The following is a 23,313-nucleotide window of genomic DNA, read 5'->3' on the forward strand; positions in this document are numbered from 1 at the left end:
AGCGCTGCTGCTGCAAACCCTCCGGATCTGCGGACATAAACAAACGCACGCAGCCGGGCCGCGGACACCCTGACGAGCATCCAAACCCACCGGTACCTGCTTCTCCAGCCCTGCCGCTTCACCTGAACGGATTCTGGGTCCTGACGCTGATACCGAACTGCTGTTTCTACACCACTTATGCATTAGTGTGCGGGGAGAAGTGCGGAATGACGGAGCTTAGGAAGCGAGGAGCGGGAGGCGGGGAGCCTGACAGCAACATCAGCGACAAGGTAACTCACCTCACACCGTCAACGGCCTCGAGCCGCTAGCATGCTAACCAAAGTAGCCGGCTGGCTAATAGCCGAGCTAGAAAGCTCATAGCACAATAATAAACATATATTAAAGACTTAGGCGAGTAAACACGTCTACTGGAAGGACTGTGTGGTTTTATTTGGTCAGTAGTAACTTGCTGTATAACCGTACCAGCTAGTTTAGTCCTTTACCGGGGCTCCGTCCCAAACCGCGTACTTTAACACTCAATAGTACATCAACTTAGTGCACCAGCGGGGGCGTGACGCGTACTATCTAGTACAGTACTATCGGATTGAAACAGCCCTGAGTATGCCTTTAAGATTACCCTAGTGTAGTTCAGGTCTAATGCTTATATACACTTGTAGTAATATGTTTTTTTGGTGAATTAGCCTAGGAATGAGGAAAATCCACCCTTTAATAGAAGGAAACTTATTTAAACACGTCCCTGTGCCAGTTAAACAGCACTTAGTCTTCTCTTATAACAGCTTGGTTGGAGCAAGGCCATAGCAGTGAATTAATATTGAGAGGGACCAAATCAACCGAGTGGGGGTAGGAAGGGGGTCTAAAGTATCTGTCTGTCTGTCTATCAGACTATCTCTCTCTCTCTCTCTCTCTCTCTCTCTCTCTCTCTCTCTCTCTCTCTCTCTCTCTATCTATACATATCTATCTATCTATCTATCTATCTATCTATCTATCTATCTATCTATGTGTGTGTATACATATATATATATATATATTAGGGCTGTCAAACGATTAAAAGTTTTAATCGCGATTAATCTCAGAATTTCATATAGTTAATCGCGATTAATCGCATTTTTAAAAAAAAGAAGAAAACAAGGATTTTTAAGTGAAATGTTACAATTAAAATGGTGAACACATTTTATGCTAAATGTACTGATGTTAAAAACTGCTGGGACAAGAGAAAACTGTAATTCTCTCACATACTAGGCAGTAATACTATCCAGCAGAGACCCTTGACTTCGTATAAATGTCAGATTGTAGGTTAGAATTTCTCCAAATATTGTAGATCAGCGGTGCTTTAGGTGGGATAAGGCGTAGTTATTGTAACAGACTTTTCTGTGGTTGTATCGTGACATTTGATGGACGTTTCTACACGAAGTGAGTGTGTTTTGACCCTTTGGGGCTTCCATAGTTCATGGACTAGCATGCTTGGCTAACGCGATAACTCCAGCTGTCCGGTACGGTAACAGAAGAAGTTAATTAAGTGTAATAAAGTGTTCTGCTCCCGACAACTTGTGAATATAGCGTGTATTTATTTCTTTATTAAGCGAGTGCATCCCTACACGCTCGGTTACATTATGTTAACAAACCGCAAATGAAAAACGCTGGCAAGTCTCAACATGAACTACGGATGACTCGCAGGGCCAAATAGAATTTGCGTTAACGGCACTATTTTTTTTAATCGCGTTAAATTGAGGTCGCGTTAATGCGTTATTATCGCGTTAACTTCGACAGCCCTAATATATATATATATATCTGTATCTGTCTGTTTGTATGTCTATCTCTCTCTCTCACTCTACGTATATATATGTACAGTATATACTGTATATATATATATATATATATATATATATATATATATATATATATTATGTGTATATATGTATATGTATCTCTACCTATCTGTTTGTCTGTCTATCTGTATCTCTATCTGTCTGTCTGTCTATCTGTCTGTCTATATCTCTCTCTCTCTCTCTATATATATATATATATATATATATATATCTATTCTATCTTATCTATCTATCCGTCTAACCAACTACCTACCTACCTACCTACCTACCTACCTACCTACCTGTCTACCTGTCTACCTGTCTATCCATCCATCTATCTATCTATAAAGATAGTCAAGGGTCCTCTCCTGTGCACGCTCCTCTTTAGCTCACCCAACAGGTTTTCTAGGGGGTTAAGACCAGGGGACTGCAGCTCGATTTGGTAGGCGATACTGATCCCTTGTGAACCCGCCTCATGTGGGTGAAAACAAGCAGTTGGCTACTACACATTGTCAGAAGGGTGTGTGTCATGTGTCATGTATGGCCCTCCTCGATCAGGGTAAGTAGAGGAGATATAACCAGGGAAGTTGGATATGACTAAATGGAGAAAAAAATGGGAAAATAATTAAGTGAATGATTTTAGGGCATTGTATGTTAAACACTGACAGATATATCAGCAACAAGTAACAGTGGGAGTAAGTAGAAGTACTATTCTATTATTTTAGAATACAATAGAATGCCTTTATTTGTCATGTATACATATACACGTGTACAGTACAACAAAATTCATTAATCTGAAGTGCAAAGTGACGAACAGGGAGTGGTTGTGGACTCCCTCCCCCGTCTCTGATTCTTTCATTATGGTATAGCCTGTTTCTTAAGTTGCCCCAAACAGGTCATGTCAGGGCAAGTATCTTTACACAGACTTTCTAGAGGAACTGGTGGGTGCTAAAAAAATAATGATGACCTCACTGGATCCTGGTTTGCACCACCACATTAAAACCACCTCTTTGTTTCTACACTCACTGTCCATTTTATCAGCCCCACTTACCATATAGGAGCACTTTGTAGTTCTACAATTACTGACTGTAGTCCATCTGTTTCTCTGCATGCTTTGTTAGCCCCCGTTCACGCTGTCCTTCAATGGTCAGGACCCCCACAGAGCAGGTATTATTTGGGTGCTGGTATGAGTGGATCAGACACAGCAGCGCTGCTGGAGTTTTTAAACACCTCACTGTCACTGCTGGACTGAGAATAGTCCACCAACCAAAAATATATCCAGCCAACAACGCCCCGTGGGCAGAGTCCTGTGACCACTGATGAAGGTCCAGAAGACGACCGACTCAAACAGCAGCAATAGATGAGCGATCGTCTCTGACTTTACATCTACAAGGTGGACCGACTAGGTAGGAGTGTCTAATAGAGTGGACAGTGAGTGGACACGGTGTTTAAAAACTCTGATCCACTCATACCAGCACAACACACACTAACACACCACCACCATGTCAGTGTCAGTGCAGTGCTGAGAATCATCCACCACCTAAATAATACCTGCTCTGTAGTGGTCCTGTGGGGGTCCTGACCATTGAAGAACAGGGTGAAAGGGGGCTAACAAAGCGTGCAGAGAAACAGATGGACTACAGTCAGTAATTGTAGAACTACAAAGTGCTTCTATATGGTAAGTGGAGCTGATAAAATGGACAGTGAGTGTAGAAACAAGGAGGTGGTTTTAATGTTATGGCTGATCGGTGTATATGTATATATATATATATATATCGGGCGGGTGGGGGGGGCGTTTCTATTGTATGTATAGAGGTTAATCACCAGATAGCCACAGATGCTAACAAACCAAACAAAACCCTCATCACTGCCACAAAGTCTGACTGAAAGAGACAATAAAGTACCTAGTGCATCACGTCCGGTCGACTTACAATAGATCCATGGGTTTAGTAAACAAACAGATCTCTATAGATATACAGGTACCATGCCTTGCCCTATAGGTACCGTGCCCCGCCCATCATGATGTCATGTTTTAAACACAAACGAGCTGCGTCCCAACAATTCCCTGTGACGTTGACCTCATTTTAAGTGAGATTCCAAATCATAGGAAGCGAAGCCTTCAATATAGTAATTCAGTAAGTAGTGAGTAATGGTTATTACTATTCAGGGAGTTGACAGGGAATGTACCCATCAATCATCATGCCCTAAGACAACTGGCACATTATCTGAGAGCAGGAAGAGTTCACTTATGTCTGTGAGCGCTATCAAACTAATGTTTCATTAATCCCTGCTGAAAACTACCGACGATGTGAAAGTAACCGGTGAACATTCAGAAACGCTGTTAAATACTGCGCAGGCGGTTGTTGGGCATCGATGCCAGGGCACATGAAGCCTCTCGAGTTAGAGTCCCAGCTTTGCTATCGATCGACCGGTCGTCTATGTGTCTGTAGGGGTGAGGGACAATGCAGCGATGATGAGGAACTTGTACATGAACGCCCCCTTGTGGAGGCTTTACGTTACATCTTGTAAATCACAGTGGGACCAGATTGCCACCAATTTTATTAATGATCTTTTATTTTGGTCAAAATCATGGTCAAAACACGGGTTGCTTGAAAAAAAGTGGCATCAGTGGCAGCCCAACCTTCAAGCATCGTGATGTCTTGAAGTATCCAGTCTTTGCTAAAAAAAGCTATTTAACACTCACTCACTTTCTTAACCACTTATCCAATTATTATTATTCAATGGGCGCAAGGCACACAGTGACATACACACACACACACACATATACACACATATATATACAGTACAGGCCAAAAGTTTGGACACACCTTCTCATTCAATGCGTTTTCTGTATTTTCATGACTATTTACATTGTAGATTCTCACTGAAGGCATCAAAACTAGGAATGAACACATGTGGAGTTATGTACTTAACAAAAAAAGGTGAAATAACTGAAAACATGTTTTATATTCTAGTTTCTTCAAAATAGCCACCCTTTGCTCTGATTACTGCTTTGCACACTCTTGGCATTCTCTCAATGAGCTTCAAGAGGTAGTCACCTGAAATGGTTTTCCAACAGTCTTGAAGGAGTTCCCAGAGGTGTTTAGCACTTGTTGGCCCCTTTGCCTTCACTCTGCGGTCCAGCTCACCCCAAACCATCTCGATTGGGTTCAGGTCCGGTGACTGTGGAGGCCAAGTCATCTGCCGCAGCACTCCATCACTCTCCTTCTTGGTCAAATAGCCCTTACACAGCCTGGAGGTGTGTTTGGGGTCATTGTCCTGTTGAAAAATAAATGATGGTCCAACTAAACGCAAACCAGATGGGATGGCATGTCGCTGCAGAATGCTGTGGTAGCCATGCTGGTTCAGTGTGCCTTCAATTTTGAATAAATCCCCAACAGTGTCACCAGCAAAACACCCCCACACCATCACAGCTCCTCCTCCATGCTTCACAGTGGGAACCAGGCATGTGGAATCCATCCGTTCACCTTTTCTGCGTCTCACAAAGACACGGCGGTTGGACTCATCAGACCAAAGCACAGATTTCCACTGGTCTAATGTCCATTCCTTGTGTTTTTTGGCCCAAACAAATCTCTTCTGCTTGTTGCCTCTCCTTAGCAGTGGTTTCCTAGCAGCTATTTGACCATGAAGGGCTGATTTGCGCAGTCTCCTCTTAACAGTTGTTCTAGAGATGGGTCTGCTGCTAGAACTCTGTGTGGCATTCAACTGGTCTGTGATCTGAGCTGCTGTTAACTTGCGATTTCTGAGGCTGGTGACTCGGATGAACTTGTCCTGAGAAGCAGAGGTGACTCTTGGTCTTCCTTTCCTGGGTCGGTCCTCGTGTGTGCCAGTTTCGCTGTAGCGCTTGATGGTTTTTGTGACTCCACTTGGGGACACATTTAAAGTTTTTGCAATTTTCCGGACTGACTGACCTTCATTTCTTAAAGTAATGATGGCCACTCGTTTTTCTTTAGTTAGCTGATTGGTTCTTGCCATAATATGAATTTTAACAGTTGTCCAATAGGGCTGTCGGCTGTGTAGTAACCTGTCTTCTGCACAACACAACTGATGGTCCCAACCCCATTGATAAAGCAAGAAATTCCACTAATTAACCCTGATAAGGCACACCTGAAAACCATTTCAGGTGACTACCTCTTGAAGCTCATTGAGAGAATGCCAAGAGTGTGCAAAGCAGTAATCAGAGCAAAGGGTGGCTATTTTGAAGAAACTAGAATATAAAACATGTTTTCAGTTATTTCACCTTTTTTTGTTAAGTACATAACTCCACATGTGTTCATTCCTAGTTTTGATGCCTTCAGTGAGAATCTACAATGTAAATAGTCATGAAAATACAGAAAACGCATTGAAGGAGAAGGTGTGTCCAAACTTTTGGCCTGTACTGTATACACACACACATATATACACACACACATATACACACACACATATACACACACACACATATATATATATACACACACACACATACTTATATATATATATACACACACACACACATATATGTATACACACACACACATACTTATATATATACAGTGTATCACAAAAGTGAGTACACCCCTCACATTTCTGCAAATATTTCATTATATCTTTTCATGGGACAACACTATAGACATGAAACTTGGATATAACTTAGAGTAGTCAGTGTACAGCTTGTATAGCAGTGTAGATTTACTGTCTTCTGAAAATAACTCAACACACAGCCATTAATGTCTAAATAGCTGGCAACATAAGTGAGTACACCCCACAGTGAACATGTCCAAATTGTGCCCAAAGTGTCAATATTTTGTGTGACCACCATTATTATCACTGCCTTAACTCTCCTGGGCATGGAATTCACCAGAGCTGCACAGGTTGCTACTGGAATCCTCTTCCACTCCTCCGTGATGACATCACGGAGCTGGTGGATGTTAGACACCTTAAACTCCTCCACCTTCCACTTGAGGATGCGCCACAGGTGCTCAATTGGGTTTAGTCCATCACCTTTACCTTCAGCTTCCTCAGCAAGGCAGTTGTCATCTTGGAGGTTGTGTTTGGGGTCGTTATCCTGTTGGAAAACTGCCATGAGGCCCAGTTTTCGAAGGGAGGGGATCATGCTCTGTTTCAGAATGTCACAGTACATGTTGGAATTCATGTTTCCCTCAATGAACTGCAGCTCCCCAGTGCCAGCAACACTCATGCAGCCCAAGACCATGATGCTACCACCACCATGCTTGACTGTAGGCAAGATACAGTTGTCTTGGTACTTCTCACCAGGGCGCCGCCACACATGCTGGACACCATCTGAGCCAAACAAGTTTATCTTGGTCTCGTCAGACCACAGGGCATTCCAGTAATCCATGTTCTTGGACTGCTTGTCTTCAGCAAACTGTTTGCTGGCTTTCTTGTGCGTCAGCTTCCTTCTGGGATGACGACCATGCAGACCGAGTTGATGCAGTGTGCGGCGTATGGTCTGAGCACTGACAGGCTGACCTCCCACGTCTTCAACCTCTGCAGCAATGCTGGCAGCACTCATGTGTCTATTTTTTAAAGCCAACCTCTGGATATGACGCCGAACACGTGGACTCAACTTCTTTGGTCGACCCTTGCGAAGCCTGTTCCGAGTGGAACCTGTCCTGGAAAACCGCTGTATGACCTTGGCCACCATGCTGTAGCTCAGTTTCAGGGTGTTAGCAATCTTCTTATAGCCCAGGCCATCTTTGTGGAGAGCAACAATTCTATTTCTCACATCCTCAGAGAGTTCTTTGCCATGAGGTGCCATGTTGAATATCCAGTGGCCAGTATGAGAGAATTGTACCCAAAACACCAAATTTAACAGCCCTGCTCCCCATTTACACCTGGGACCTTGACACATGGCACCAGGGAGGGACAACGACACATTTGGGCACAATTTGGACATGTTCACTGTGGGGTGTATTCACTTATGTTGCCAGCTATTTAGACATTAATGGCTGTGTGTTGAGTTATTTTCAGAAGACAGTAAATCTACACTGCTATACAAGCTGTCCACTGACTACTCTAAGTTATATCCAAGTTTCATGTCTATAGTGTTGTCCCATGAAAAGATATAATGAAATATTTGCAGAAATGTGAGGGGTGTACTCACTTTCGTGATACACTGTATATACACACACATACTTATATACAGTATATATATATATATATATATATATATATATATATATATATATATATATATATATATATATACAGTATATACACACAAGCACACACCTTTTAACCTATAGAGCAATTCGGTGTCTCCAGTTAACCTGACTGCACGTTTTCTGGACTGTTGGAGGAAACCGGAGCGCCCCGTGGAAACCCACACAGGCACGGAGAGAACACGCAAACTCCGCCCCGTCTGGGAATCGAACCCGGGACCTTCTTGCTGTGAGCCACCGTGCCGCCCTATTTAAGAGTCAGCGGTTCTGAAACGTGTGGCTCTCTCACAGCCGACCTGCCGAGTCACGGTCTTCAGTCTATTTTTAAAAGCCTGTCAGCAGCCCTCGGCGTCGCCTCATTAAAAAGTTAGCAAGCAGGGCTTCTCTTACAAGCATCAATCTGAAATTTCAGACCTCTCAAACTCAACTTTCCCTCAGTGTGCACTTCCTAAATGGCTCATTAGACGCTCGGCTCATAATACCCAAATCTCTGGAAAATACTTGCTTGTATTGGATCATTTCTATCTTGGTTACTTTTGCCCATATGTAGGGTGGTAACGGGGTGCTACGGGGTTCGAGAAAGTGACAGCAGTGGAAATTTTACCGGGAATGAGTATAGGATTTAATATAGGCTGTACGTACACTATATTGCCAAAAGTATTCGTTCGTCTGCCTTCACACGCATATGAACTTGAGTGACGTCCCATTCTTAATCCATAGGGTCTAACTAAGAGGGCTTCAACTCTTCTGGGAAGGCTTTCCACAAGGTTTAGGAGTGTGTTTATGGGAATTTTTGACCATTCTTCCAGAAGCACATCTGTGAGGTCAGACACTGATGCTGGACCAGAAGGCCTGGCTCGCAGTCTCCGCTCTAATTCATCCCAAAGGTGTTCTATCGGGTTGAGGTCAGGCCAGTCAAGTCCTTCCACACCAAACTGTCTCATCCAACTGGTGCGCAGTCATGTTGGAACAGGAAGGGGCCATCCCCAAACTGTTCCCACAAAGTTGGGAGCATGAAGTTGTCCAAAATCTCTCGGTGTGCTGAAGCATTAAGAGTTCCTTTCACTGGAACTAAGGGGCCGAGCCCGACTCCCGAAAAACGACCCCACACCATGATCCTTTACACTCGGCACAATGCAGTCAGACGAGTACCGTTCTCCTGGCAACCGCCAAACCCAGACCCAGAGAAGCGTGATTCGTCACTCCAGAGAACACGTCTCCACTAGGGGTGGGTTTATAAAATCGATTTTTCGATTTTAATCGATCTTTATTTGAACGATCCGATATCGATTCATATAAATGCGAGATCGATTTTTTAAATACGCCCCTTTTTACGGTGCACACGGAAATCTATTACTATTGTTACCCCCTTTAATTTCGCGTGACCAGCCACTGTTTTTTCATGCAACGAGATCTGACCTGCACATCAGTTTAGCATGGCAGAAGCTCAAGTTATGACCACTACACAACTTTTTGCACTGATTTTCGCTCGGCTCTGGATTCGGGAGGAACTCGGTGTTCGCTCTGCGATCAAAGCTCGGCTCTCAATCAATGTGAGAAACAGCGAGGGGAAACACAGGGGAGAGGTTGGAAACAGGTGGTGGAGCGCAATATAGTTTCTATCAGAATACATCAGCACACGCGAGATCGTTCTCTACAAAACAAAATATTTATTAACCTCCAACTCACTACAGAACGATCCATGCTGCTCGTGTTGCCAAATCCACTCAGATTCATTTATTTCATCAGCGCACAAACTTTGATTGCTCGCTACTTGTTGATGTGCATGTTTGGACGTGGTATCATTAAACCTTTCATCACTTCTCACGTGTGTTTTCGTGACAAAACGTAGTTTTGGAGACCAGAGAAGCTCGCCTGTGATTCCCCCTGGTGATAGATGGTGTAGTGTAAAACCCCCCATCGCCGATCAGTCGTGTAGTGTGAACATTACAGTGACCACGTGTTAATCAGAGTGTCGTGTAGTGTAAACTTGGCATAAGCTGTTCAACAGCCAGGTGTATGTTTACATTACATTTACAATGTTGTAGCATGTCAGACAAATGGAAGAAAACAGTAACATTCATTTTTTATTATTATTTCATTTGTCTGACATGCTACAACATTGTAAATGTAATGTAAACATACACCTGGCTGTTGAATGTTACTGTTTTCTGTTTTGGATTAATTATTTATGTAAACAAAATACACAAATATTTTTAATAATGAGTGTTCTTTGTACAATTATCACATTCGTTCTCTGAACATCTGTACATATGTAAACAAAACCTGTTAATGTAACTCAAATATGCCTAAATGTGTTGAATCGAAATTGGATCGAAAATCGAAGATCGAATCGAATCGGGACCTGGTGAATCGGAATCGAATCGATCCAGGAAATTGGTGGCGATACCCAGCCCTAGTCTCCACTGCTCTAGAGTCCGGTGGCGGCGTGCTTTACACCACCGCGTCCGACGCTTTGCATCGCGCTCTGTGATGTGAGGCTCGGATGCAGCTGCTCGGCCATGGAGACCCATCCCATGAAGCTCTCGACACACTGTTCTTCAGCTAATCTGAAGCCCACATGAAGTTTGGACGTCTGTAGCGATCGACTGCATCCGCCGACCCCGCTCTGTAATTTAACGCGGCTAACACTTCGTGGCCGAGTCGCTGTCGTTCCCAATCGCTTCCACTTCGTTATAATAGCACTGACGGTCGACTGTGGAATATTTAGTAGGGAGGAAATTTCACACCTGGACTTGTTGCACAGGTGGCATCACTGCGCTCCTGAGAGCGACCCATTCTTTCACTAATGTTTGTAGAAGCAGTCTGCACACCTAGGTGCGTCATGGAAGTGATCGGAACACCTGAATTCAATGATCTGGATGGGTGAGTGAATACTTTTGGTGTAGAATGCCTTGGCTCCTTGGCTGTTTGTCACTTGGACACTATAGCAGCCGTCCAGGAGATTTCCTTAAAACCTACACCTACAGGTGCCTACACTAACACCGACATGACTGGCTTTGTCCAAAAGCGTGGGAGGAAAGATCCACCCTGCAATAGTTTTTATTAGATGACTTCTTTTCACCCGCTGTTTACTTATCAGGGTGTGGCCTGCTTAGTTTGTCCAGGTTCTGTTTATTGACATGCGCCGCTGCGTGATGTATTGAGCAAGCTGGTAAAGGTCCTTCAGATTTCACACCCTGATAACAAGCGTATGTCGTTTTTTTTATTACTGTTTACTGTTTCGTCGTAGCTGCAAGGTCAAACTTCGTTAGACAGGCTGCAGAAGTGAAATCTGAAATCTAGTTTTATTGCAGATTAAGGAGACGATTATTCTTAAAGCTTCACTGAGCATTAAAAAGCTGATGCGCTGGTGTCTGTCACATGACTACAATAACAGACATCCCAAGTCTCCCGGAAGTTCCGGGTAGTCTCCCGCATATACATAGCGGCTCCCTGATGCCCGCAGGTCAGATAAAATCTCCCGGAATCTAGAACGAGCGGCCAAGAGGGACACACACACACACACACACACGTACGCAGGCGACACAGACTTTATTCCCCGATCGCGTATTATATCCGTTATCTGATATACAATCTAGTGCACTATGTAGGGAACATAAATTAATTGTCTAATATACTGTCTAGTGCACTATGTAGGGAACATAAATCCGTTATCTGATATACAGTTTAGTGCACTATGTAGGGAACATAAATCCGTTATCTGATATACAGTTTAGTGCACTATGTAGGGAACATAATTAATTATGTAATACACAATGGGGTGAACATAAATTCATATCTAAAATACAATCTAGTGCACTGTGTAGGGAACATAAATTCATATCTAAAATACAATCTAGTGCACTGTGTAGGGAACATAAATTCATATCTAAAATACAATCTAGTGCACTGTGTAGGGAACATAAATCCATTATCTGATATACAATTTAGTGCACTATGTAGGGAACATAAATCCGTTATCTGATATACAATTTAGTGCACTATGTAGGGAACATAAATCCGTTATCTGATATACAATGTAGTGCACTATGTAGGGAACATAAATCCGTTATCTGATATACAATTTAGTGCACTATGTAGGGAACATAAATCCATTATCTGATATACAATTTAGTGCACTATGTAGGGAACATAAATCCGTTATCTGATATACAATTTAGTGCACTATGTAGGGAACATAATTATGTAATACACTTTCTATTGCACTATGTAGTGAACATAAATTCATATCTAAAATACAATCTAGTGCACTGTGTAGGGAACCAATTGTCTAATTCACTATCTAGTGCACTACATAGGGAACATAAATTCATATCTAAAATACTATCTAGTGCACTATGTAGGGAACCTAAATCCATTATCTGATATGCAATTTAGTGCACTATGTAGGGAACCTAAATCCGTTAACTAATACGCTACCTAAAGCATTATGTAAGAAACATAAGTCTGTTATCTAGTACACTATCTAGTGCACTAAGTAAGGAACATAAATTCTTTTCTAATAAACAATCTAGTGCACTATGTAGGGAACATAAATTCATATCTAAAATACAATCTAGTGCACTGTGTAGGGAACATAAATCCATTATCTGATATACAATTTAGTGCACTATGTAGGGAACATAAATCCGTTATCTGATATACAATTTAGTGCACTATGTAGGGAACATAAATCCGTTATCTGATATACAATTTAGTGCACTATGTAGGGAACATAAATCCGTTATCTGATATACAATTTAGTGCACTATGTAGGGAACATAATTATGTAATACACTTTCTATTGCACTATGTAGTGAACATAAATTCATATCTAAAATACAATCTAGTGCACTGTGTAGGGAACCAATTGTCTAATTCACTATCTAGTGCACTACATAGGGAACATAAATTCATATCTAAAATACTATCTAGTGCACTATGTAGTACACATTAATGTGTTTGTGACGCGAACAGTTAGCAGCTCCTAAAAGTTCTGTTATCACCCATAATCCTTTGGTGTGTGCGAGAGGTTTTTTAGCTTTTTTTGGAGGTCCGGGTCCGGGGGTACCTCCCTGAAATGAGTTTTTGCAACTTGGGTGCTGTTCTCATATTTATGTCACCACAGTGGATGTGGTCTGCATACCTAATTTGGCCCAGTTTTTGATAAAATAAGAGAGCATGTATTATCCCAAAGAGGGGAACTTGCATTATTACAGCAGTGAGTGGGGCAAAAATGTAGAAATATAAAGAAACACACTGACCAGGCATAACATTATGAGCACTGACAGGTGAAGTGAATAACACTGATTATCTCTTCATCACGGCACCTGTTACTGGGGGGGGATATATTACACAGCAAGTGAACATTTTATTGAGGGCCAAATTGTGATGGGTCAGAGCATCTCCGAAACTTCAGCTCTTGTGGGGTGTGTCCCGGTCTGCAGTGGTCAGTGTCTATCAAAAGTGGTCCAAGGAAGGAACAGTGGTAAACCCGCGACAGGGTTATGGTCGGATCCAACAGACGAGCTAATGTAGCTCAGATTGCTGAAGAAGTTAATGCTGGTTCTGATAGAAAGGTGTCAGGATACACGGTGCATCACAGTCGCAGGGCTGTTTTGGCAGAAATAGGGGGACCAACACAATATTAAGAAGGTGGTCATAATGTTATGCCTGATCGGTGTATACAAAAGACTATAAAATAAATGTAAAAAAAATTTTTTAATGCATTTTCTCCCCCTTTAGCGCGTCCAATTGCCCAATTTGCATCACGCATCCTCTCTGCCGATCCCCGCCCTGACCGAGGAGATCGAAGCGAACCCACATCCCCTCCGACACGATCAGCAAGCCTTATGCGTCTCGCCACCCACACATTGACGAGTGTGGCGCCACCTAGCGTCGCGTGCGGAGAGACGCACCCTGAGAGCGCTCCTTCCTCATCTTCTCAGGTGTAGGCGCCTCTAATCAGCCGGCAGAGGTCGTAACCGCACCATTCTCACAGAGAGAGACCCACGTCCGACCTTAGTCCCGCCCATCTGAACGACAGGCCAATCGTCGTCCGTGCGGCCGCCCGGCCTCGGTCGTCGGTAAGGCAGAGCTGGATTCGATACGACGTATTCGAGATCCAGCTCCGGTTGCGGCGTGTGTTTTTACCGCTGCGCCACCTGAACGGCATAAATGTACAATTTTAAACAACTTTTAATGAATGGTGACGTTATCAGCATGTATACGAAGATTACCGGTGCTTTGCTTGGGGCGGTTCTGATTGTAAAGCCTAATGCCCTTCCTGATGCAACCTTCTTATTTTCATCTCTGGGACCGGCACATCCCAGTGGTTAGGCTGTTCGCCCATTGTCGCCAATCAGGTCTGATTGAGATAGACTCTTCCAGTTAATCAGACTGTCAAATCGAGATTTATACTGGTCGAACGCCCTTCTGAACGCGTCTGACTCTTTAGTGTTAACGTTTGATGACGGTAGGAGCCCGTCAACCCTAAGCCGCTTGTTATGGCTCCTGCGTATACAAGCTCGTCTATGTTTTTCCACTGGTGCGTTTTGATGTCATGTCTGGCAAAACAATTGCATTTGCAGCAGGTGCACGTATTGTTTCTACTGTAATGTCTCTCCAGCCACCCTGCACTGACATGAGAAACCTTACTACGGTCAGCTTTAGGGTCATATATATTTGATCAGCTCCACTTACCATACAGAAGCACTTTGTAGTTCTACAATTACTGACTGTAGTCCATCTGTTACTCTACATGCTTTGTTAGCCCCCTTTCATGCTGTTCTTCAATGGTCAGGACCCCCCACAGGACTCTAGGTATTTAGCACTGCAGTGACACTGACATGGTGGTGGTGTGTTAGTGTGTGTTGTGCTGGTATGAGTGGAGTTTTTAAACACCTCACTGCTGGACTGAGAATAGTCCACCAACCAAAAACATCCAGCCAACAGCGCCCCGTGACCACTGATGAAGGTCTACAAGATGACCGACTCAAACAGCAGCGATAGATGAGCGATCGTCTCTGACTTTACATCTACAAGGTGGACCGACTAGGTAGGAGTGTCTAACAGAGTGGACGCAGTGTCTGATCCACTCATACCAGCACAACACACACTAACACACCACCACCATCAATCGTCAGTGTCACTGCGGTGCTGAGAATGATCCACCACCTAAATAATACCTGCTCTGTGGGGGTCCTGTGGGGGTCCTGACCTTGGAAGAACAGGGTGAAAGGAGTCTAACAAAGCATGCAGAGAAACAGATGGATTACAGTCAGTAATTGTGCTTCTATGTGGTAAGGAGGTCGTTTTAATGTTATGGCTGATCAGTGTATTAAATGAATATGCCGTCATTAATTATTGTACCTGTAATGATTTTTATTGAACGGTGAGACAGGAGTAGCAGACCTGACGCCGAGACCGGTGCCGTATGGTGCCAGCCTGCGTGTATCATTTTTCCGACGAGTCGCTTCTCTGTCCGCCCTCAATTTGCATAGCATTTGCCTGGCATTCGTTCTGATCTAGAGTGGCATGGACGTCCAGCCCCATTACTTTGACTGTCTCTCATTGACAGGTAAATTCATCTGCCGGGATTTTCATTCCAGCTCTTCTCTGCCCTGCCGTGCTGTAAGGGTGCCGATGCCTAACCATGTCATAAACGATAAAAATGGGATTGCTGGGATTGCTGCGGGTTCTGTATAGTGCCAGGCTCAAATGCAGACCAAGGCAGCATTTACACGAGGCTTCGTTCACCTTTAGGCCGATATGTGGCAAAAGCGCTCCCCGCTGGCTGTGTCTCATTCCACCGGGTGTGTTTCACTCCTGCCTACATCATCCTGTGTGAACAGCTTGTCTCGTTGGCGGCACTTTGAACTTTGACCCAGTTTGCCGCTCGCCTCAGCGACAAGCAGTAAAAACGAGTCCGACCCGCGCGCGGCCCTTGGCGGAACCCTTTTTCCACCCGTGCATTCTGCACAGGCGCCTCTCCACCTGCTAATCGAAGTCCTTAGACAGAGTTTGAAGACCCCACCCATGTAGTCAGAAACGTGTCCGCTGCAGGTACTGCCAATTATGCCCGCTAGATGGCGCCCAGCCGACCAGTGGCAACTAGGGAAGCAACTAACGATTTTTTTAGTAGGCGACTAATCTGACGATTTTTTTTTTTTTTTTTTTTTTTTTTTCTTCCTCGATTAGTCGACTAGTCAACGATTATTTATGTCATACCTTCTATCTCTGCCTTAACATAACAAAACTCTATGTTATTTAAGTTCCAATATCAAATTAAAATAATGACCCATGAAACATGAATATGAAACTTAAGCTTGATATTTTAATTAAATATATTTGAAACATTAATACACAATCACAATAAAACAATTCAATTAAATAAGAAAGCTTTGGACAGCATTAGAAACTGTTATGTTTCAGAAGTTATCACTCTGGAAGTCAAAAACATTTATAACATGTGGTTGAGAAACGTGAATGCTGTCTGTGAAGACCTCAGCCATTTGAGGGGAGCATGAACCTCTTCTCATCCACACTCCATTGCTTAGTGCTATTAATAGAAAGAGCAAAAGAGAAAGCTGTATTCATTATCACAAACTGAAGGCTGTGTGTCATAGTTTATTACAAATAGTGTACTGGCTATGCCAACTAAACCATAACAGGTTAAATATCTTAACTGAATTATCTGCTGAGCTAACTAGCTATCATTAAGTGGAGGAGGTCAAGTCAAGTCAACTTTATTTATATAGCGCTTTTTACAATAGACATTGTCTCAAAGCAACTTTACAAAATCCAGGACCAACAGATACAAAAACCCCTGTTGAGCAAGCCGAGGGCGACTGTGGCAAGGAAAAACTCCCTGAAAATAACAGGAAGAAACCTTGAGAGGAACCAGACTCGGCAGGGCCCGTCCTTCTTGGGTGGTCTGGAGGATACTTTAAATAAATACACGATTTACACAAAGCATACAAACACAGAATTAAATGATCTAAAAGTTATAACTGGTAATAAATAGATAAATAAATAAATAAATAAATAATAATAGAGTTGTTATCCGCTCTAGTCTTCAATAAAGTCTGTAGTGAGTTCTCGTCATTCTTGGTGCAATTACTCCAGACCCGTCACATCCGGCAGGAGCAGCATAGTTGTCACGGCAGTCTCGACTTTAATCCTTAACCTCGGCGGGTGAACAGGTTTCCATCAGAACGTCTTTGGAGTAAAACAACAAAGGATGTAGTTAATAATGTACAATGCTAGTTGAGTAAAACACGTGCTGGTGTGCTAGCGAAATGTCCCGCTAGCAGTTTCTCTATCCGGGTTTGGGATCAGCACTAAGAGCGCACCGACAAGCACAGCTCTCAAAGGCTGGGCTGTTTCGGCCATGGAGAAGCCCGACCGGCCGGTAGCACAGCTGAGATTCCCTCAGCCCCAGTTGTAGCCTAGTGGTTAAGGTACTGAACTAGCAATCAGAAGGTTGTTGGTTCAAGCCCCACCAATGCCAAGTGGCTGCTTGAACCCTCAATTGCTCAGACTGTATAGTGTCATAGTAATGACCACTCGGTCTCTTATGATAGCCTATCACCTCTAAGATCTGGGCTCAAATCTCAGAGGTGATAGGCTATCAGTCTGTCAGTCCTGGATGTCTATTGTAAAAAGTGCTATACAAATAAACTTGACTTGACATGATTGGCTATGTCTGGCTGAGGGGTGGAGTGGGGGGATAGATCGCCCTGTCTGGGGTGTTTACCCGGTGGAACCAGCCCCCATCGCAACCCTGACCACAATAATGTATTTGATGATCATTTATTCCTACCGTCCTTTAAATATCCGACCCCGTGTGTGTATGTGTGCAGGAAGAAGACAGACTGGGCCTGACCAATGAGGGTGAAGCAGACACCCCCGACGTGCCCCCGTCTACAGACAACACTCCCGAGTGTCTCAACAAAGCCCTGGAGGGCCTGTCGTCCAGGTATACACGTATCAATATCACTAAGTGCTGGGACAGGCAAATCAGGTCTGATTTAGTTCCGATTCAACATGGAGATGAGACACATGACCAAAAGTATGTGGACGCCTGCCCTTGAGCTCCTCATCCTGTTCCAGATTAACAGTCTCCACTCTTCTGGGAAGGCTTTGCCTGTGGAAATGTGTCCATGTTCCATCCAGATCTTTGTGAGGTCATGGACCGATGTTGGACGAGAAGGTTTTTAACCCCCCCACCTTTCTTTTAATGTTGATGATTATAACTGACAACTAATGAAAACCCCAAATTCAGTGTCTCAGAAAATTAGAATATTACTTAAGACCAACACAAAAAAAGGATTTTTAGAAATGTTGGCCAACTGAAAAGTATGAGCATGTACAGAACTCAATACTTAGTTGGGGCTCCTTTTACCTGGATTACTGCAGCAATGCGGCGTGACATGGAGTCCATCAGTCTGTGGCACTGCTCAGGTGTTATGAGAGCCCAGGTTGCTCTGATAGTGGCCTTCAGCTCGTGGATTCTGTGCCTCTCCTCTCTTCCTCCAGACTCTGGGACCTTGATTTCCAAAGGTAATGCAAAATTTACTTTCATCAGAGAACATAACTTTGGACCACTCAGCAGTCCTTTTTGTCTTCAGCCCATTCGAGACGCTTCTGACGCTGTCTCCTGTTCAAGAGTGGCTTGACACAAGGAATGAGTCAGCTGAAACCCATGTCTTGCATACGCCTGTGCGTGGTGGTTCTTGAAGCACTGACTCCAGCTGCAGTCCACTCTTTGTGAATTTCCCCCACATTTTTGAATGGGTTTTGTTTCACAATCCTCTCCAGGGTGCGGTTATCCCTATTGCTTGTACACTTTTTTCTACCACATCTTTTCCTTCCCTTCGCCTCTCTGTTAATGTGCTCGGACACAGAGCTCTGTGAACAGCCAGCCTCTTTAGCAATGACCTTTTGTGTCTTGCACTCCTTGTGCGAGGCGTCAATGGTCGTCTTTTGGACAACTGTCGAGTCAGCAGTCTTCCCCGTGATTGTGTAGCCTACAGAACTAGACTGAGAGACCATTTAAAGGCCTTTGCAGGTGTTTTGAGTTAATTAGCTGATTAGAGTGTGGCACCAGGTGTCTTCAATATTGTACCTTGTCACAATATTCAAATTTTCTGAGATACTGAATTTGGGGTTTTCGTTAGTTGTCCGTTATAATCATCAACATTAAAAGAAATAAACATTTGAAATATATCAGTCTGTGTGTAATGAATGACTATAATATACAAGTTTCACTTTTTGAATGGAATTACTGAAATAAATCAACTTTTTCATGATATTCTAATTTTATGACCAGCACCAGTATACACACATACAGAACATATATACTCACACATACTTACACATATACACACACATTTATATATACACACTTCTCACACACACACACACACACTAGCAGCATGAAGGTCCTGGGTTCTATACATATATATATATGTGTGTGTGTGTGTGTGTACGTGTACATACATACACACACACACTACGTACACACACATTTATATATATATATACGCACACACACACACACACATTCCTCACAGACTCGTTTTTCCTGATCCTATAACTGATAGCTTGAAAAGGTGGAACCAAAAACTAAAAACCCTCATACATAGTTTGTGGCTTACATCAGCCTTTATTGTTCAGGTTTTTTTCCTCAAAAGTAAACCAACATTCAGAAACCAGGTGAGAGGAAAAAATACATAACAACAGTAATTAGCTGGCAGGTGTTAATGATCAAATGTACATAATTAGTTGATCGACATTTAGAGCCAGTCTCCCCAGGACTGCACAGCCCAGCAAATTCAGACCAAGGTCATATAGATATAAAACCCAAGAGCTATACGTCACAATCTACAGGCCTCTGTACCTCTCTACCTCCTCCTCTCTCCTGCACCACCCCACCCCGTTTGTCACACCGTCTTCCATTTTCTGTTCCGACAGCTTCGCCTTCACGCTGGTTGGTTCGCTGCAGGGTTGGCAGCGCCCGTCCTTTATCCTGCCCCCTCCTCTTGGCGAACGCTTTATGGCTCTGTAACTGTACAGGCTGATAAATGATCCTTTACCAGGATTACTGTGTTTGCTTTATGAAGACTGGACACACCCACTCTGCATTTTATTTACTGGTTTATAATACGGTGTTGATTCTGATTATCACTGTAATAACACAAGACAGTTTTGTTCAGAAAAAAAAACCCACCTAGGTTTTATCTAAGGGGCTGGGGAGGCACGGTGGGTCGGGGGGGGTAGCACTGTCGCCCAGGCGGATCGGTCCCGGTCCATTCGGTGTGGAGTTTGCATGTTCTCCCCGTGTCTGTGTGGGTTTCCTCCGGGAGCTCCGGTTTCCTAGTACGGTCCAAAGACGTGCAAAGCTTATGTAACTTATATCTGGCAACCCCGATTATGCCAGCACCAGACTATAGCTTATCAGGCACCTGCACAGAGACGGGGGATAACGGAGATCAGTGCGTGACAAGAATTCACTAAAAAGAAAGCAGGTGGGTTTAAAGCAGATGTAGCTTAGTGGTTAAGGTACTGGACTAGTAATCAAAAGGTTGCCAGTTCAAGCCCTACCACTGCCAGGTTGCCACTGTTGGGCCCTTGAGCAAGGCCCTTAACCCTCAATTGCTCAGATTGTGTACCGTCACATGTACTGAAAATGTAAATGTAAATTATGCTTGCCCACTACCGCTGGGATCCCGGGTTTGAATCACCAGCTGTGCTGTCGACCAGGTTGAACTTACTCAAGCTGTAGCTCATCAGGACTCTCAGGACTGTTTGCTTGCTCACTTAAAATAGTTTCAATGTATTTTGTTTGACACTTCAAGCAGAGCCCAATTGGTAAGTACTTCTGGCACAATTTGCCTGATTAGCTACAGCTTTAGTAAATTTAACTAGAATACCAGACACAATGGCAGTAGCACGTGGGCCGGGGGCACAACCCGAACCCTGGATCCCAGCGGTAGTGGGCTAGTGTAATTTACTGCTGCTTTAAAGCCACCTGCTTTCTTTTTAGTGACTTCTTGTCACGCACTGATCTCCCTTATCCCCCGTCTCTGTGCAGGTGCCTGATAAGCTATAGTCGAGCGCTGGCGTAATCAGGGTTGCCAGATATATGTTACACACAGACAGCTTTGCACGTCTTTGGACCGTGGGAGGAAACCGGAGCTCCCGGAGGAAACCCACACAGACACGGGGAGAACATGCAAACTCCACACAGAATGGACCCCACACCGAGCTGCCGCGCCGCCCCGAAAACACCAACGTAAGCTAATATGGAAGGTTGCTGATGGGATTCTGTTATTGTTTTGCTTTCAGATGGAAGAACTGGTGGGTACGAGGGATTTTATCACTCACAATGATCATAGGCTTTTTCCTCATCATCTACTTGGGACCCATTATGCTTATGTTTGTTGTAAGTATGTGCATGTGTGGCTTTTATTTAGTTTAATAGTAAAGAAGCAGGACGCTCAGGAAATTAGTTATTTTTGGACTTATACAGTTGCGATCTGAAATATTCACACACACCCTCCCCTCAAAGAAAGAGAATAAGGATTAATACTGATAAAAGTCTTTATCAGTTCAACGATGATGTAGAGGAGCCTCCATTTAACGTATTTCAGATTTAACAGACAAAATCTGGAAAACTGAGCGCCTGGTCCGATTATTTGGTCCGATAATATTCCCAGGAGAAGCGTACCAGGACCAGTAGCTCAGTAACCGTCCTCTAGCCCGTGCACATGTCTCTGTGTACATGAGTGATAGGCTTTTGTTTTGCCGGGAGGCTCGCTTCGTTCTCGCCTTTTTCTCTGTTTTATGCTCCCCCACCACACAAGTTAAATGAAAATTTCTCCCTATTAGTACAGCACACCAGTTTTAATATTTATTTACAGGTTTAACATGACATATTTACATTTCTATTTACATTGTTCATTTCACAGTTCGTTATATGTGCATGTTTAGCACTTTTGTGGACCTTAGTGCTGTGTTTTCGTATCTTTTTTGCACCCCCTGGTGTTTTAATCGGACGGTCGCATTTTACAGACCAGTGCTCCCCCAGTTTTAGTCCGTTAAATCGAGGATCCTCTGTATTTTGGCCATGCCACAACTATTCAGCTTCTACATAATATTGCTGATCTTATAACCTACTTCTAGTCTGTAGGACCTAAAGTTGGGTTACTGCATGATTAAACCATTAGGACTCAATAACCACCCTTAATTTGCTTCAGCTGTGATGGGCCATTTACATTGTCAGTATTCATCCAAAGCGACCTGCATTTGTGACAGTATACAGTCTAAACAATTGAGGGTTAAGGGTCTTGCTTAAGGGCCCTACAGTGGCAACCTGGCAATGGTGGGGCTTGAACCAGTGACTTTTTGGTTACTAGCCCAGTACCTTAACCACTAAGTTACCACTGCCCTTACAGGTCAGTTACATATACATACATATATATATATATATATATAAACACACTGCACACACACACACATATGGGTAGCCTAATGGGTAGGACTTTAAGCTATCAACTAAAAGATTGAGAGTTCGAATCCTAGCTCTGCCATGCAGCCACTGTTGGGCCCTTGAGCAAGGCTCTTAACCCTCTCAGGGGCGCCGTTCAATGGCTGACCCTGCGCTCTGACCCCAGCTTTCAAACAAGCTGGCATAGGCGCAGTAATAATTTGATTGTACTGTACATCTGTATATGTACCAACCTATATACACATCATGATACCTTTTAACTTAGGGGAGTTGAAGATTTGTGATTACAACTGTATATTTACATCATTTTCTTCAAGTTAATATATAATATCAGCATTTTTATTAATCTATGTTGATGTAAAAAATTACTTTATTTATAATGTACTAAATATGACGTTTCTTATTAAACTGGAAGACTACTGAATATTTAAACCTATCTTTTTTTACGCAGGTTATGTCTGTTCAAATCAAGTGTTTTCAGGAAATCATAACCATCGGCTATAGAGTTTACCATTCCTACGAGCTGCCCTGGTTCAGAACCCTGAGCTGGTAAGTGACGTTTGACTGAAGTGCACATCTGTAGTCATCTATAAAAGACTCGCAATGGCGTGACTATTTACACTTTGGCTTGGGTGGCACAGCGGTCTAAGGGCGCATTCACATGAGAAGCAGCAAAACCGCTTTTGGTGCCGTTCTTGACGCAGCCCTCCTTATTGCAGGCTTGGGAGCAGCACTGATGCTGTTTTCGTCAGCGGTCAAAGCACCTGGATTTTGACAGTATTAAAAAAAATACGTTTAAACCCAAGTG

General features: G+C 43.4%; 1 protein-coding gene across 1 annotated transcript in view; it reads left to right on the forward strand.

Moving 5' to 3' along the window:
- Positions 1-23,313, forward strand: part of cds1 (CDP-diacylglycerol synthase (phosphatidate cytidylyltransferase) 1) — a 36,465-nt gene continuing 13,152 nt past the window's right edge. The window contains exons 1-4 of the mRNA XM_063017685.1: positions 1-269; positions 17,857-17,972; positions 21,344-21,440; positions 22,957-23,054. Coding sequence (XP_062873755.1) covers positions 207-269; positions 17,857-17,972; positions 21,344-21,440; positions 22,957-23,054 — 374 coding nt within the window. The 5' untranslated portion in view covers positions 1-206. The remainder of the gene's footprint in view (positions 270-17,856; positions 17,973-21,343; positions 21,441-22,956; positions 23,055-23,313) is intronic.

Source organism: Trichomycterus rosablanca, chromosome 21, assembly GCF_030014385.1.
Source record: "Trichomycterus rosablanca isolate fTriRos1 chromosome 21, fTriRos1.hap1, whole genome shotgun sequence".
Taxonomy (NCBI): domain Eukaryota; kingdom Metazoa; phylum Chordata; class Actinopteri; order Siluriformes; family Trichomycteridae; genus Trichomycterus; species Trichomycterus rosablanca.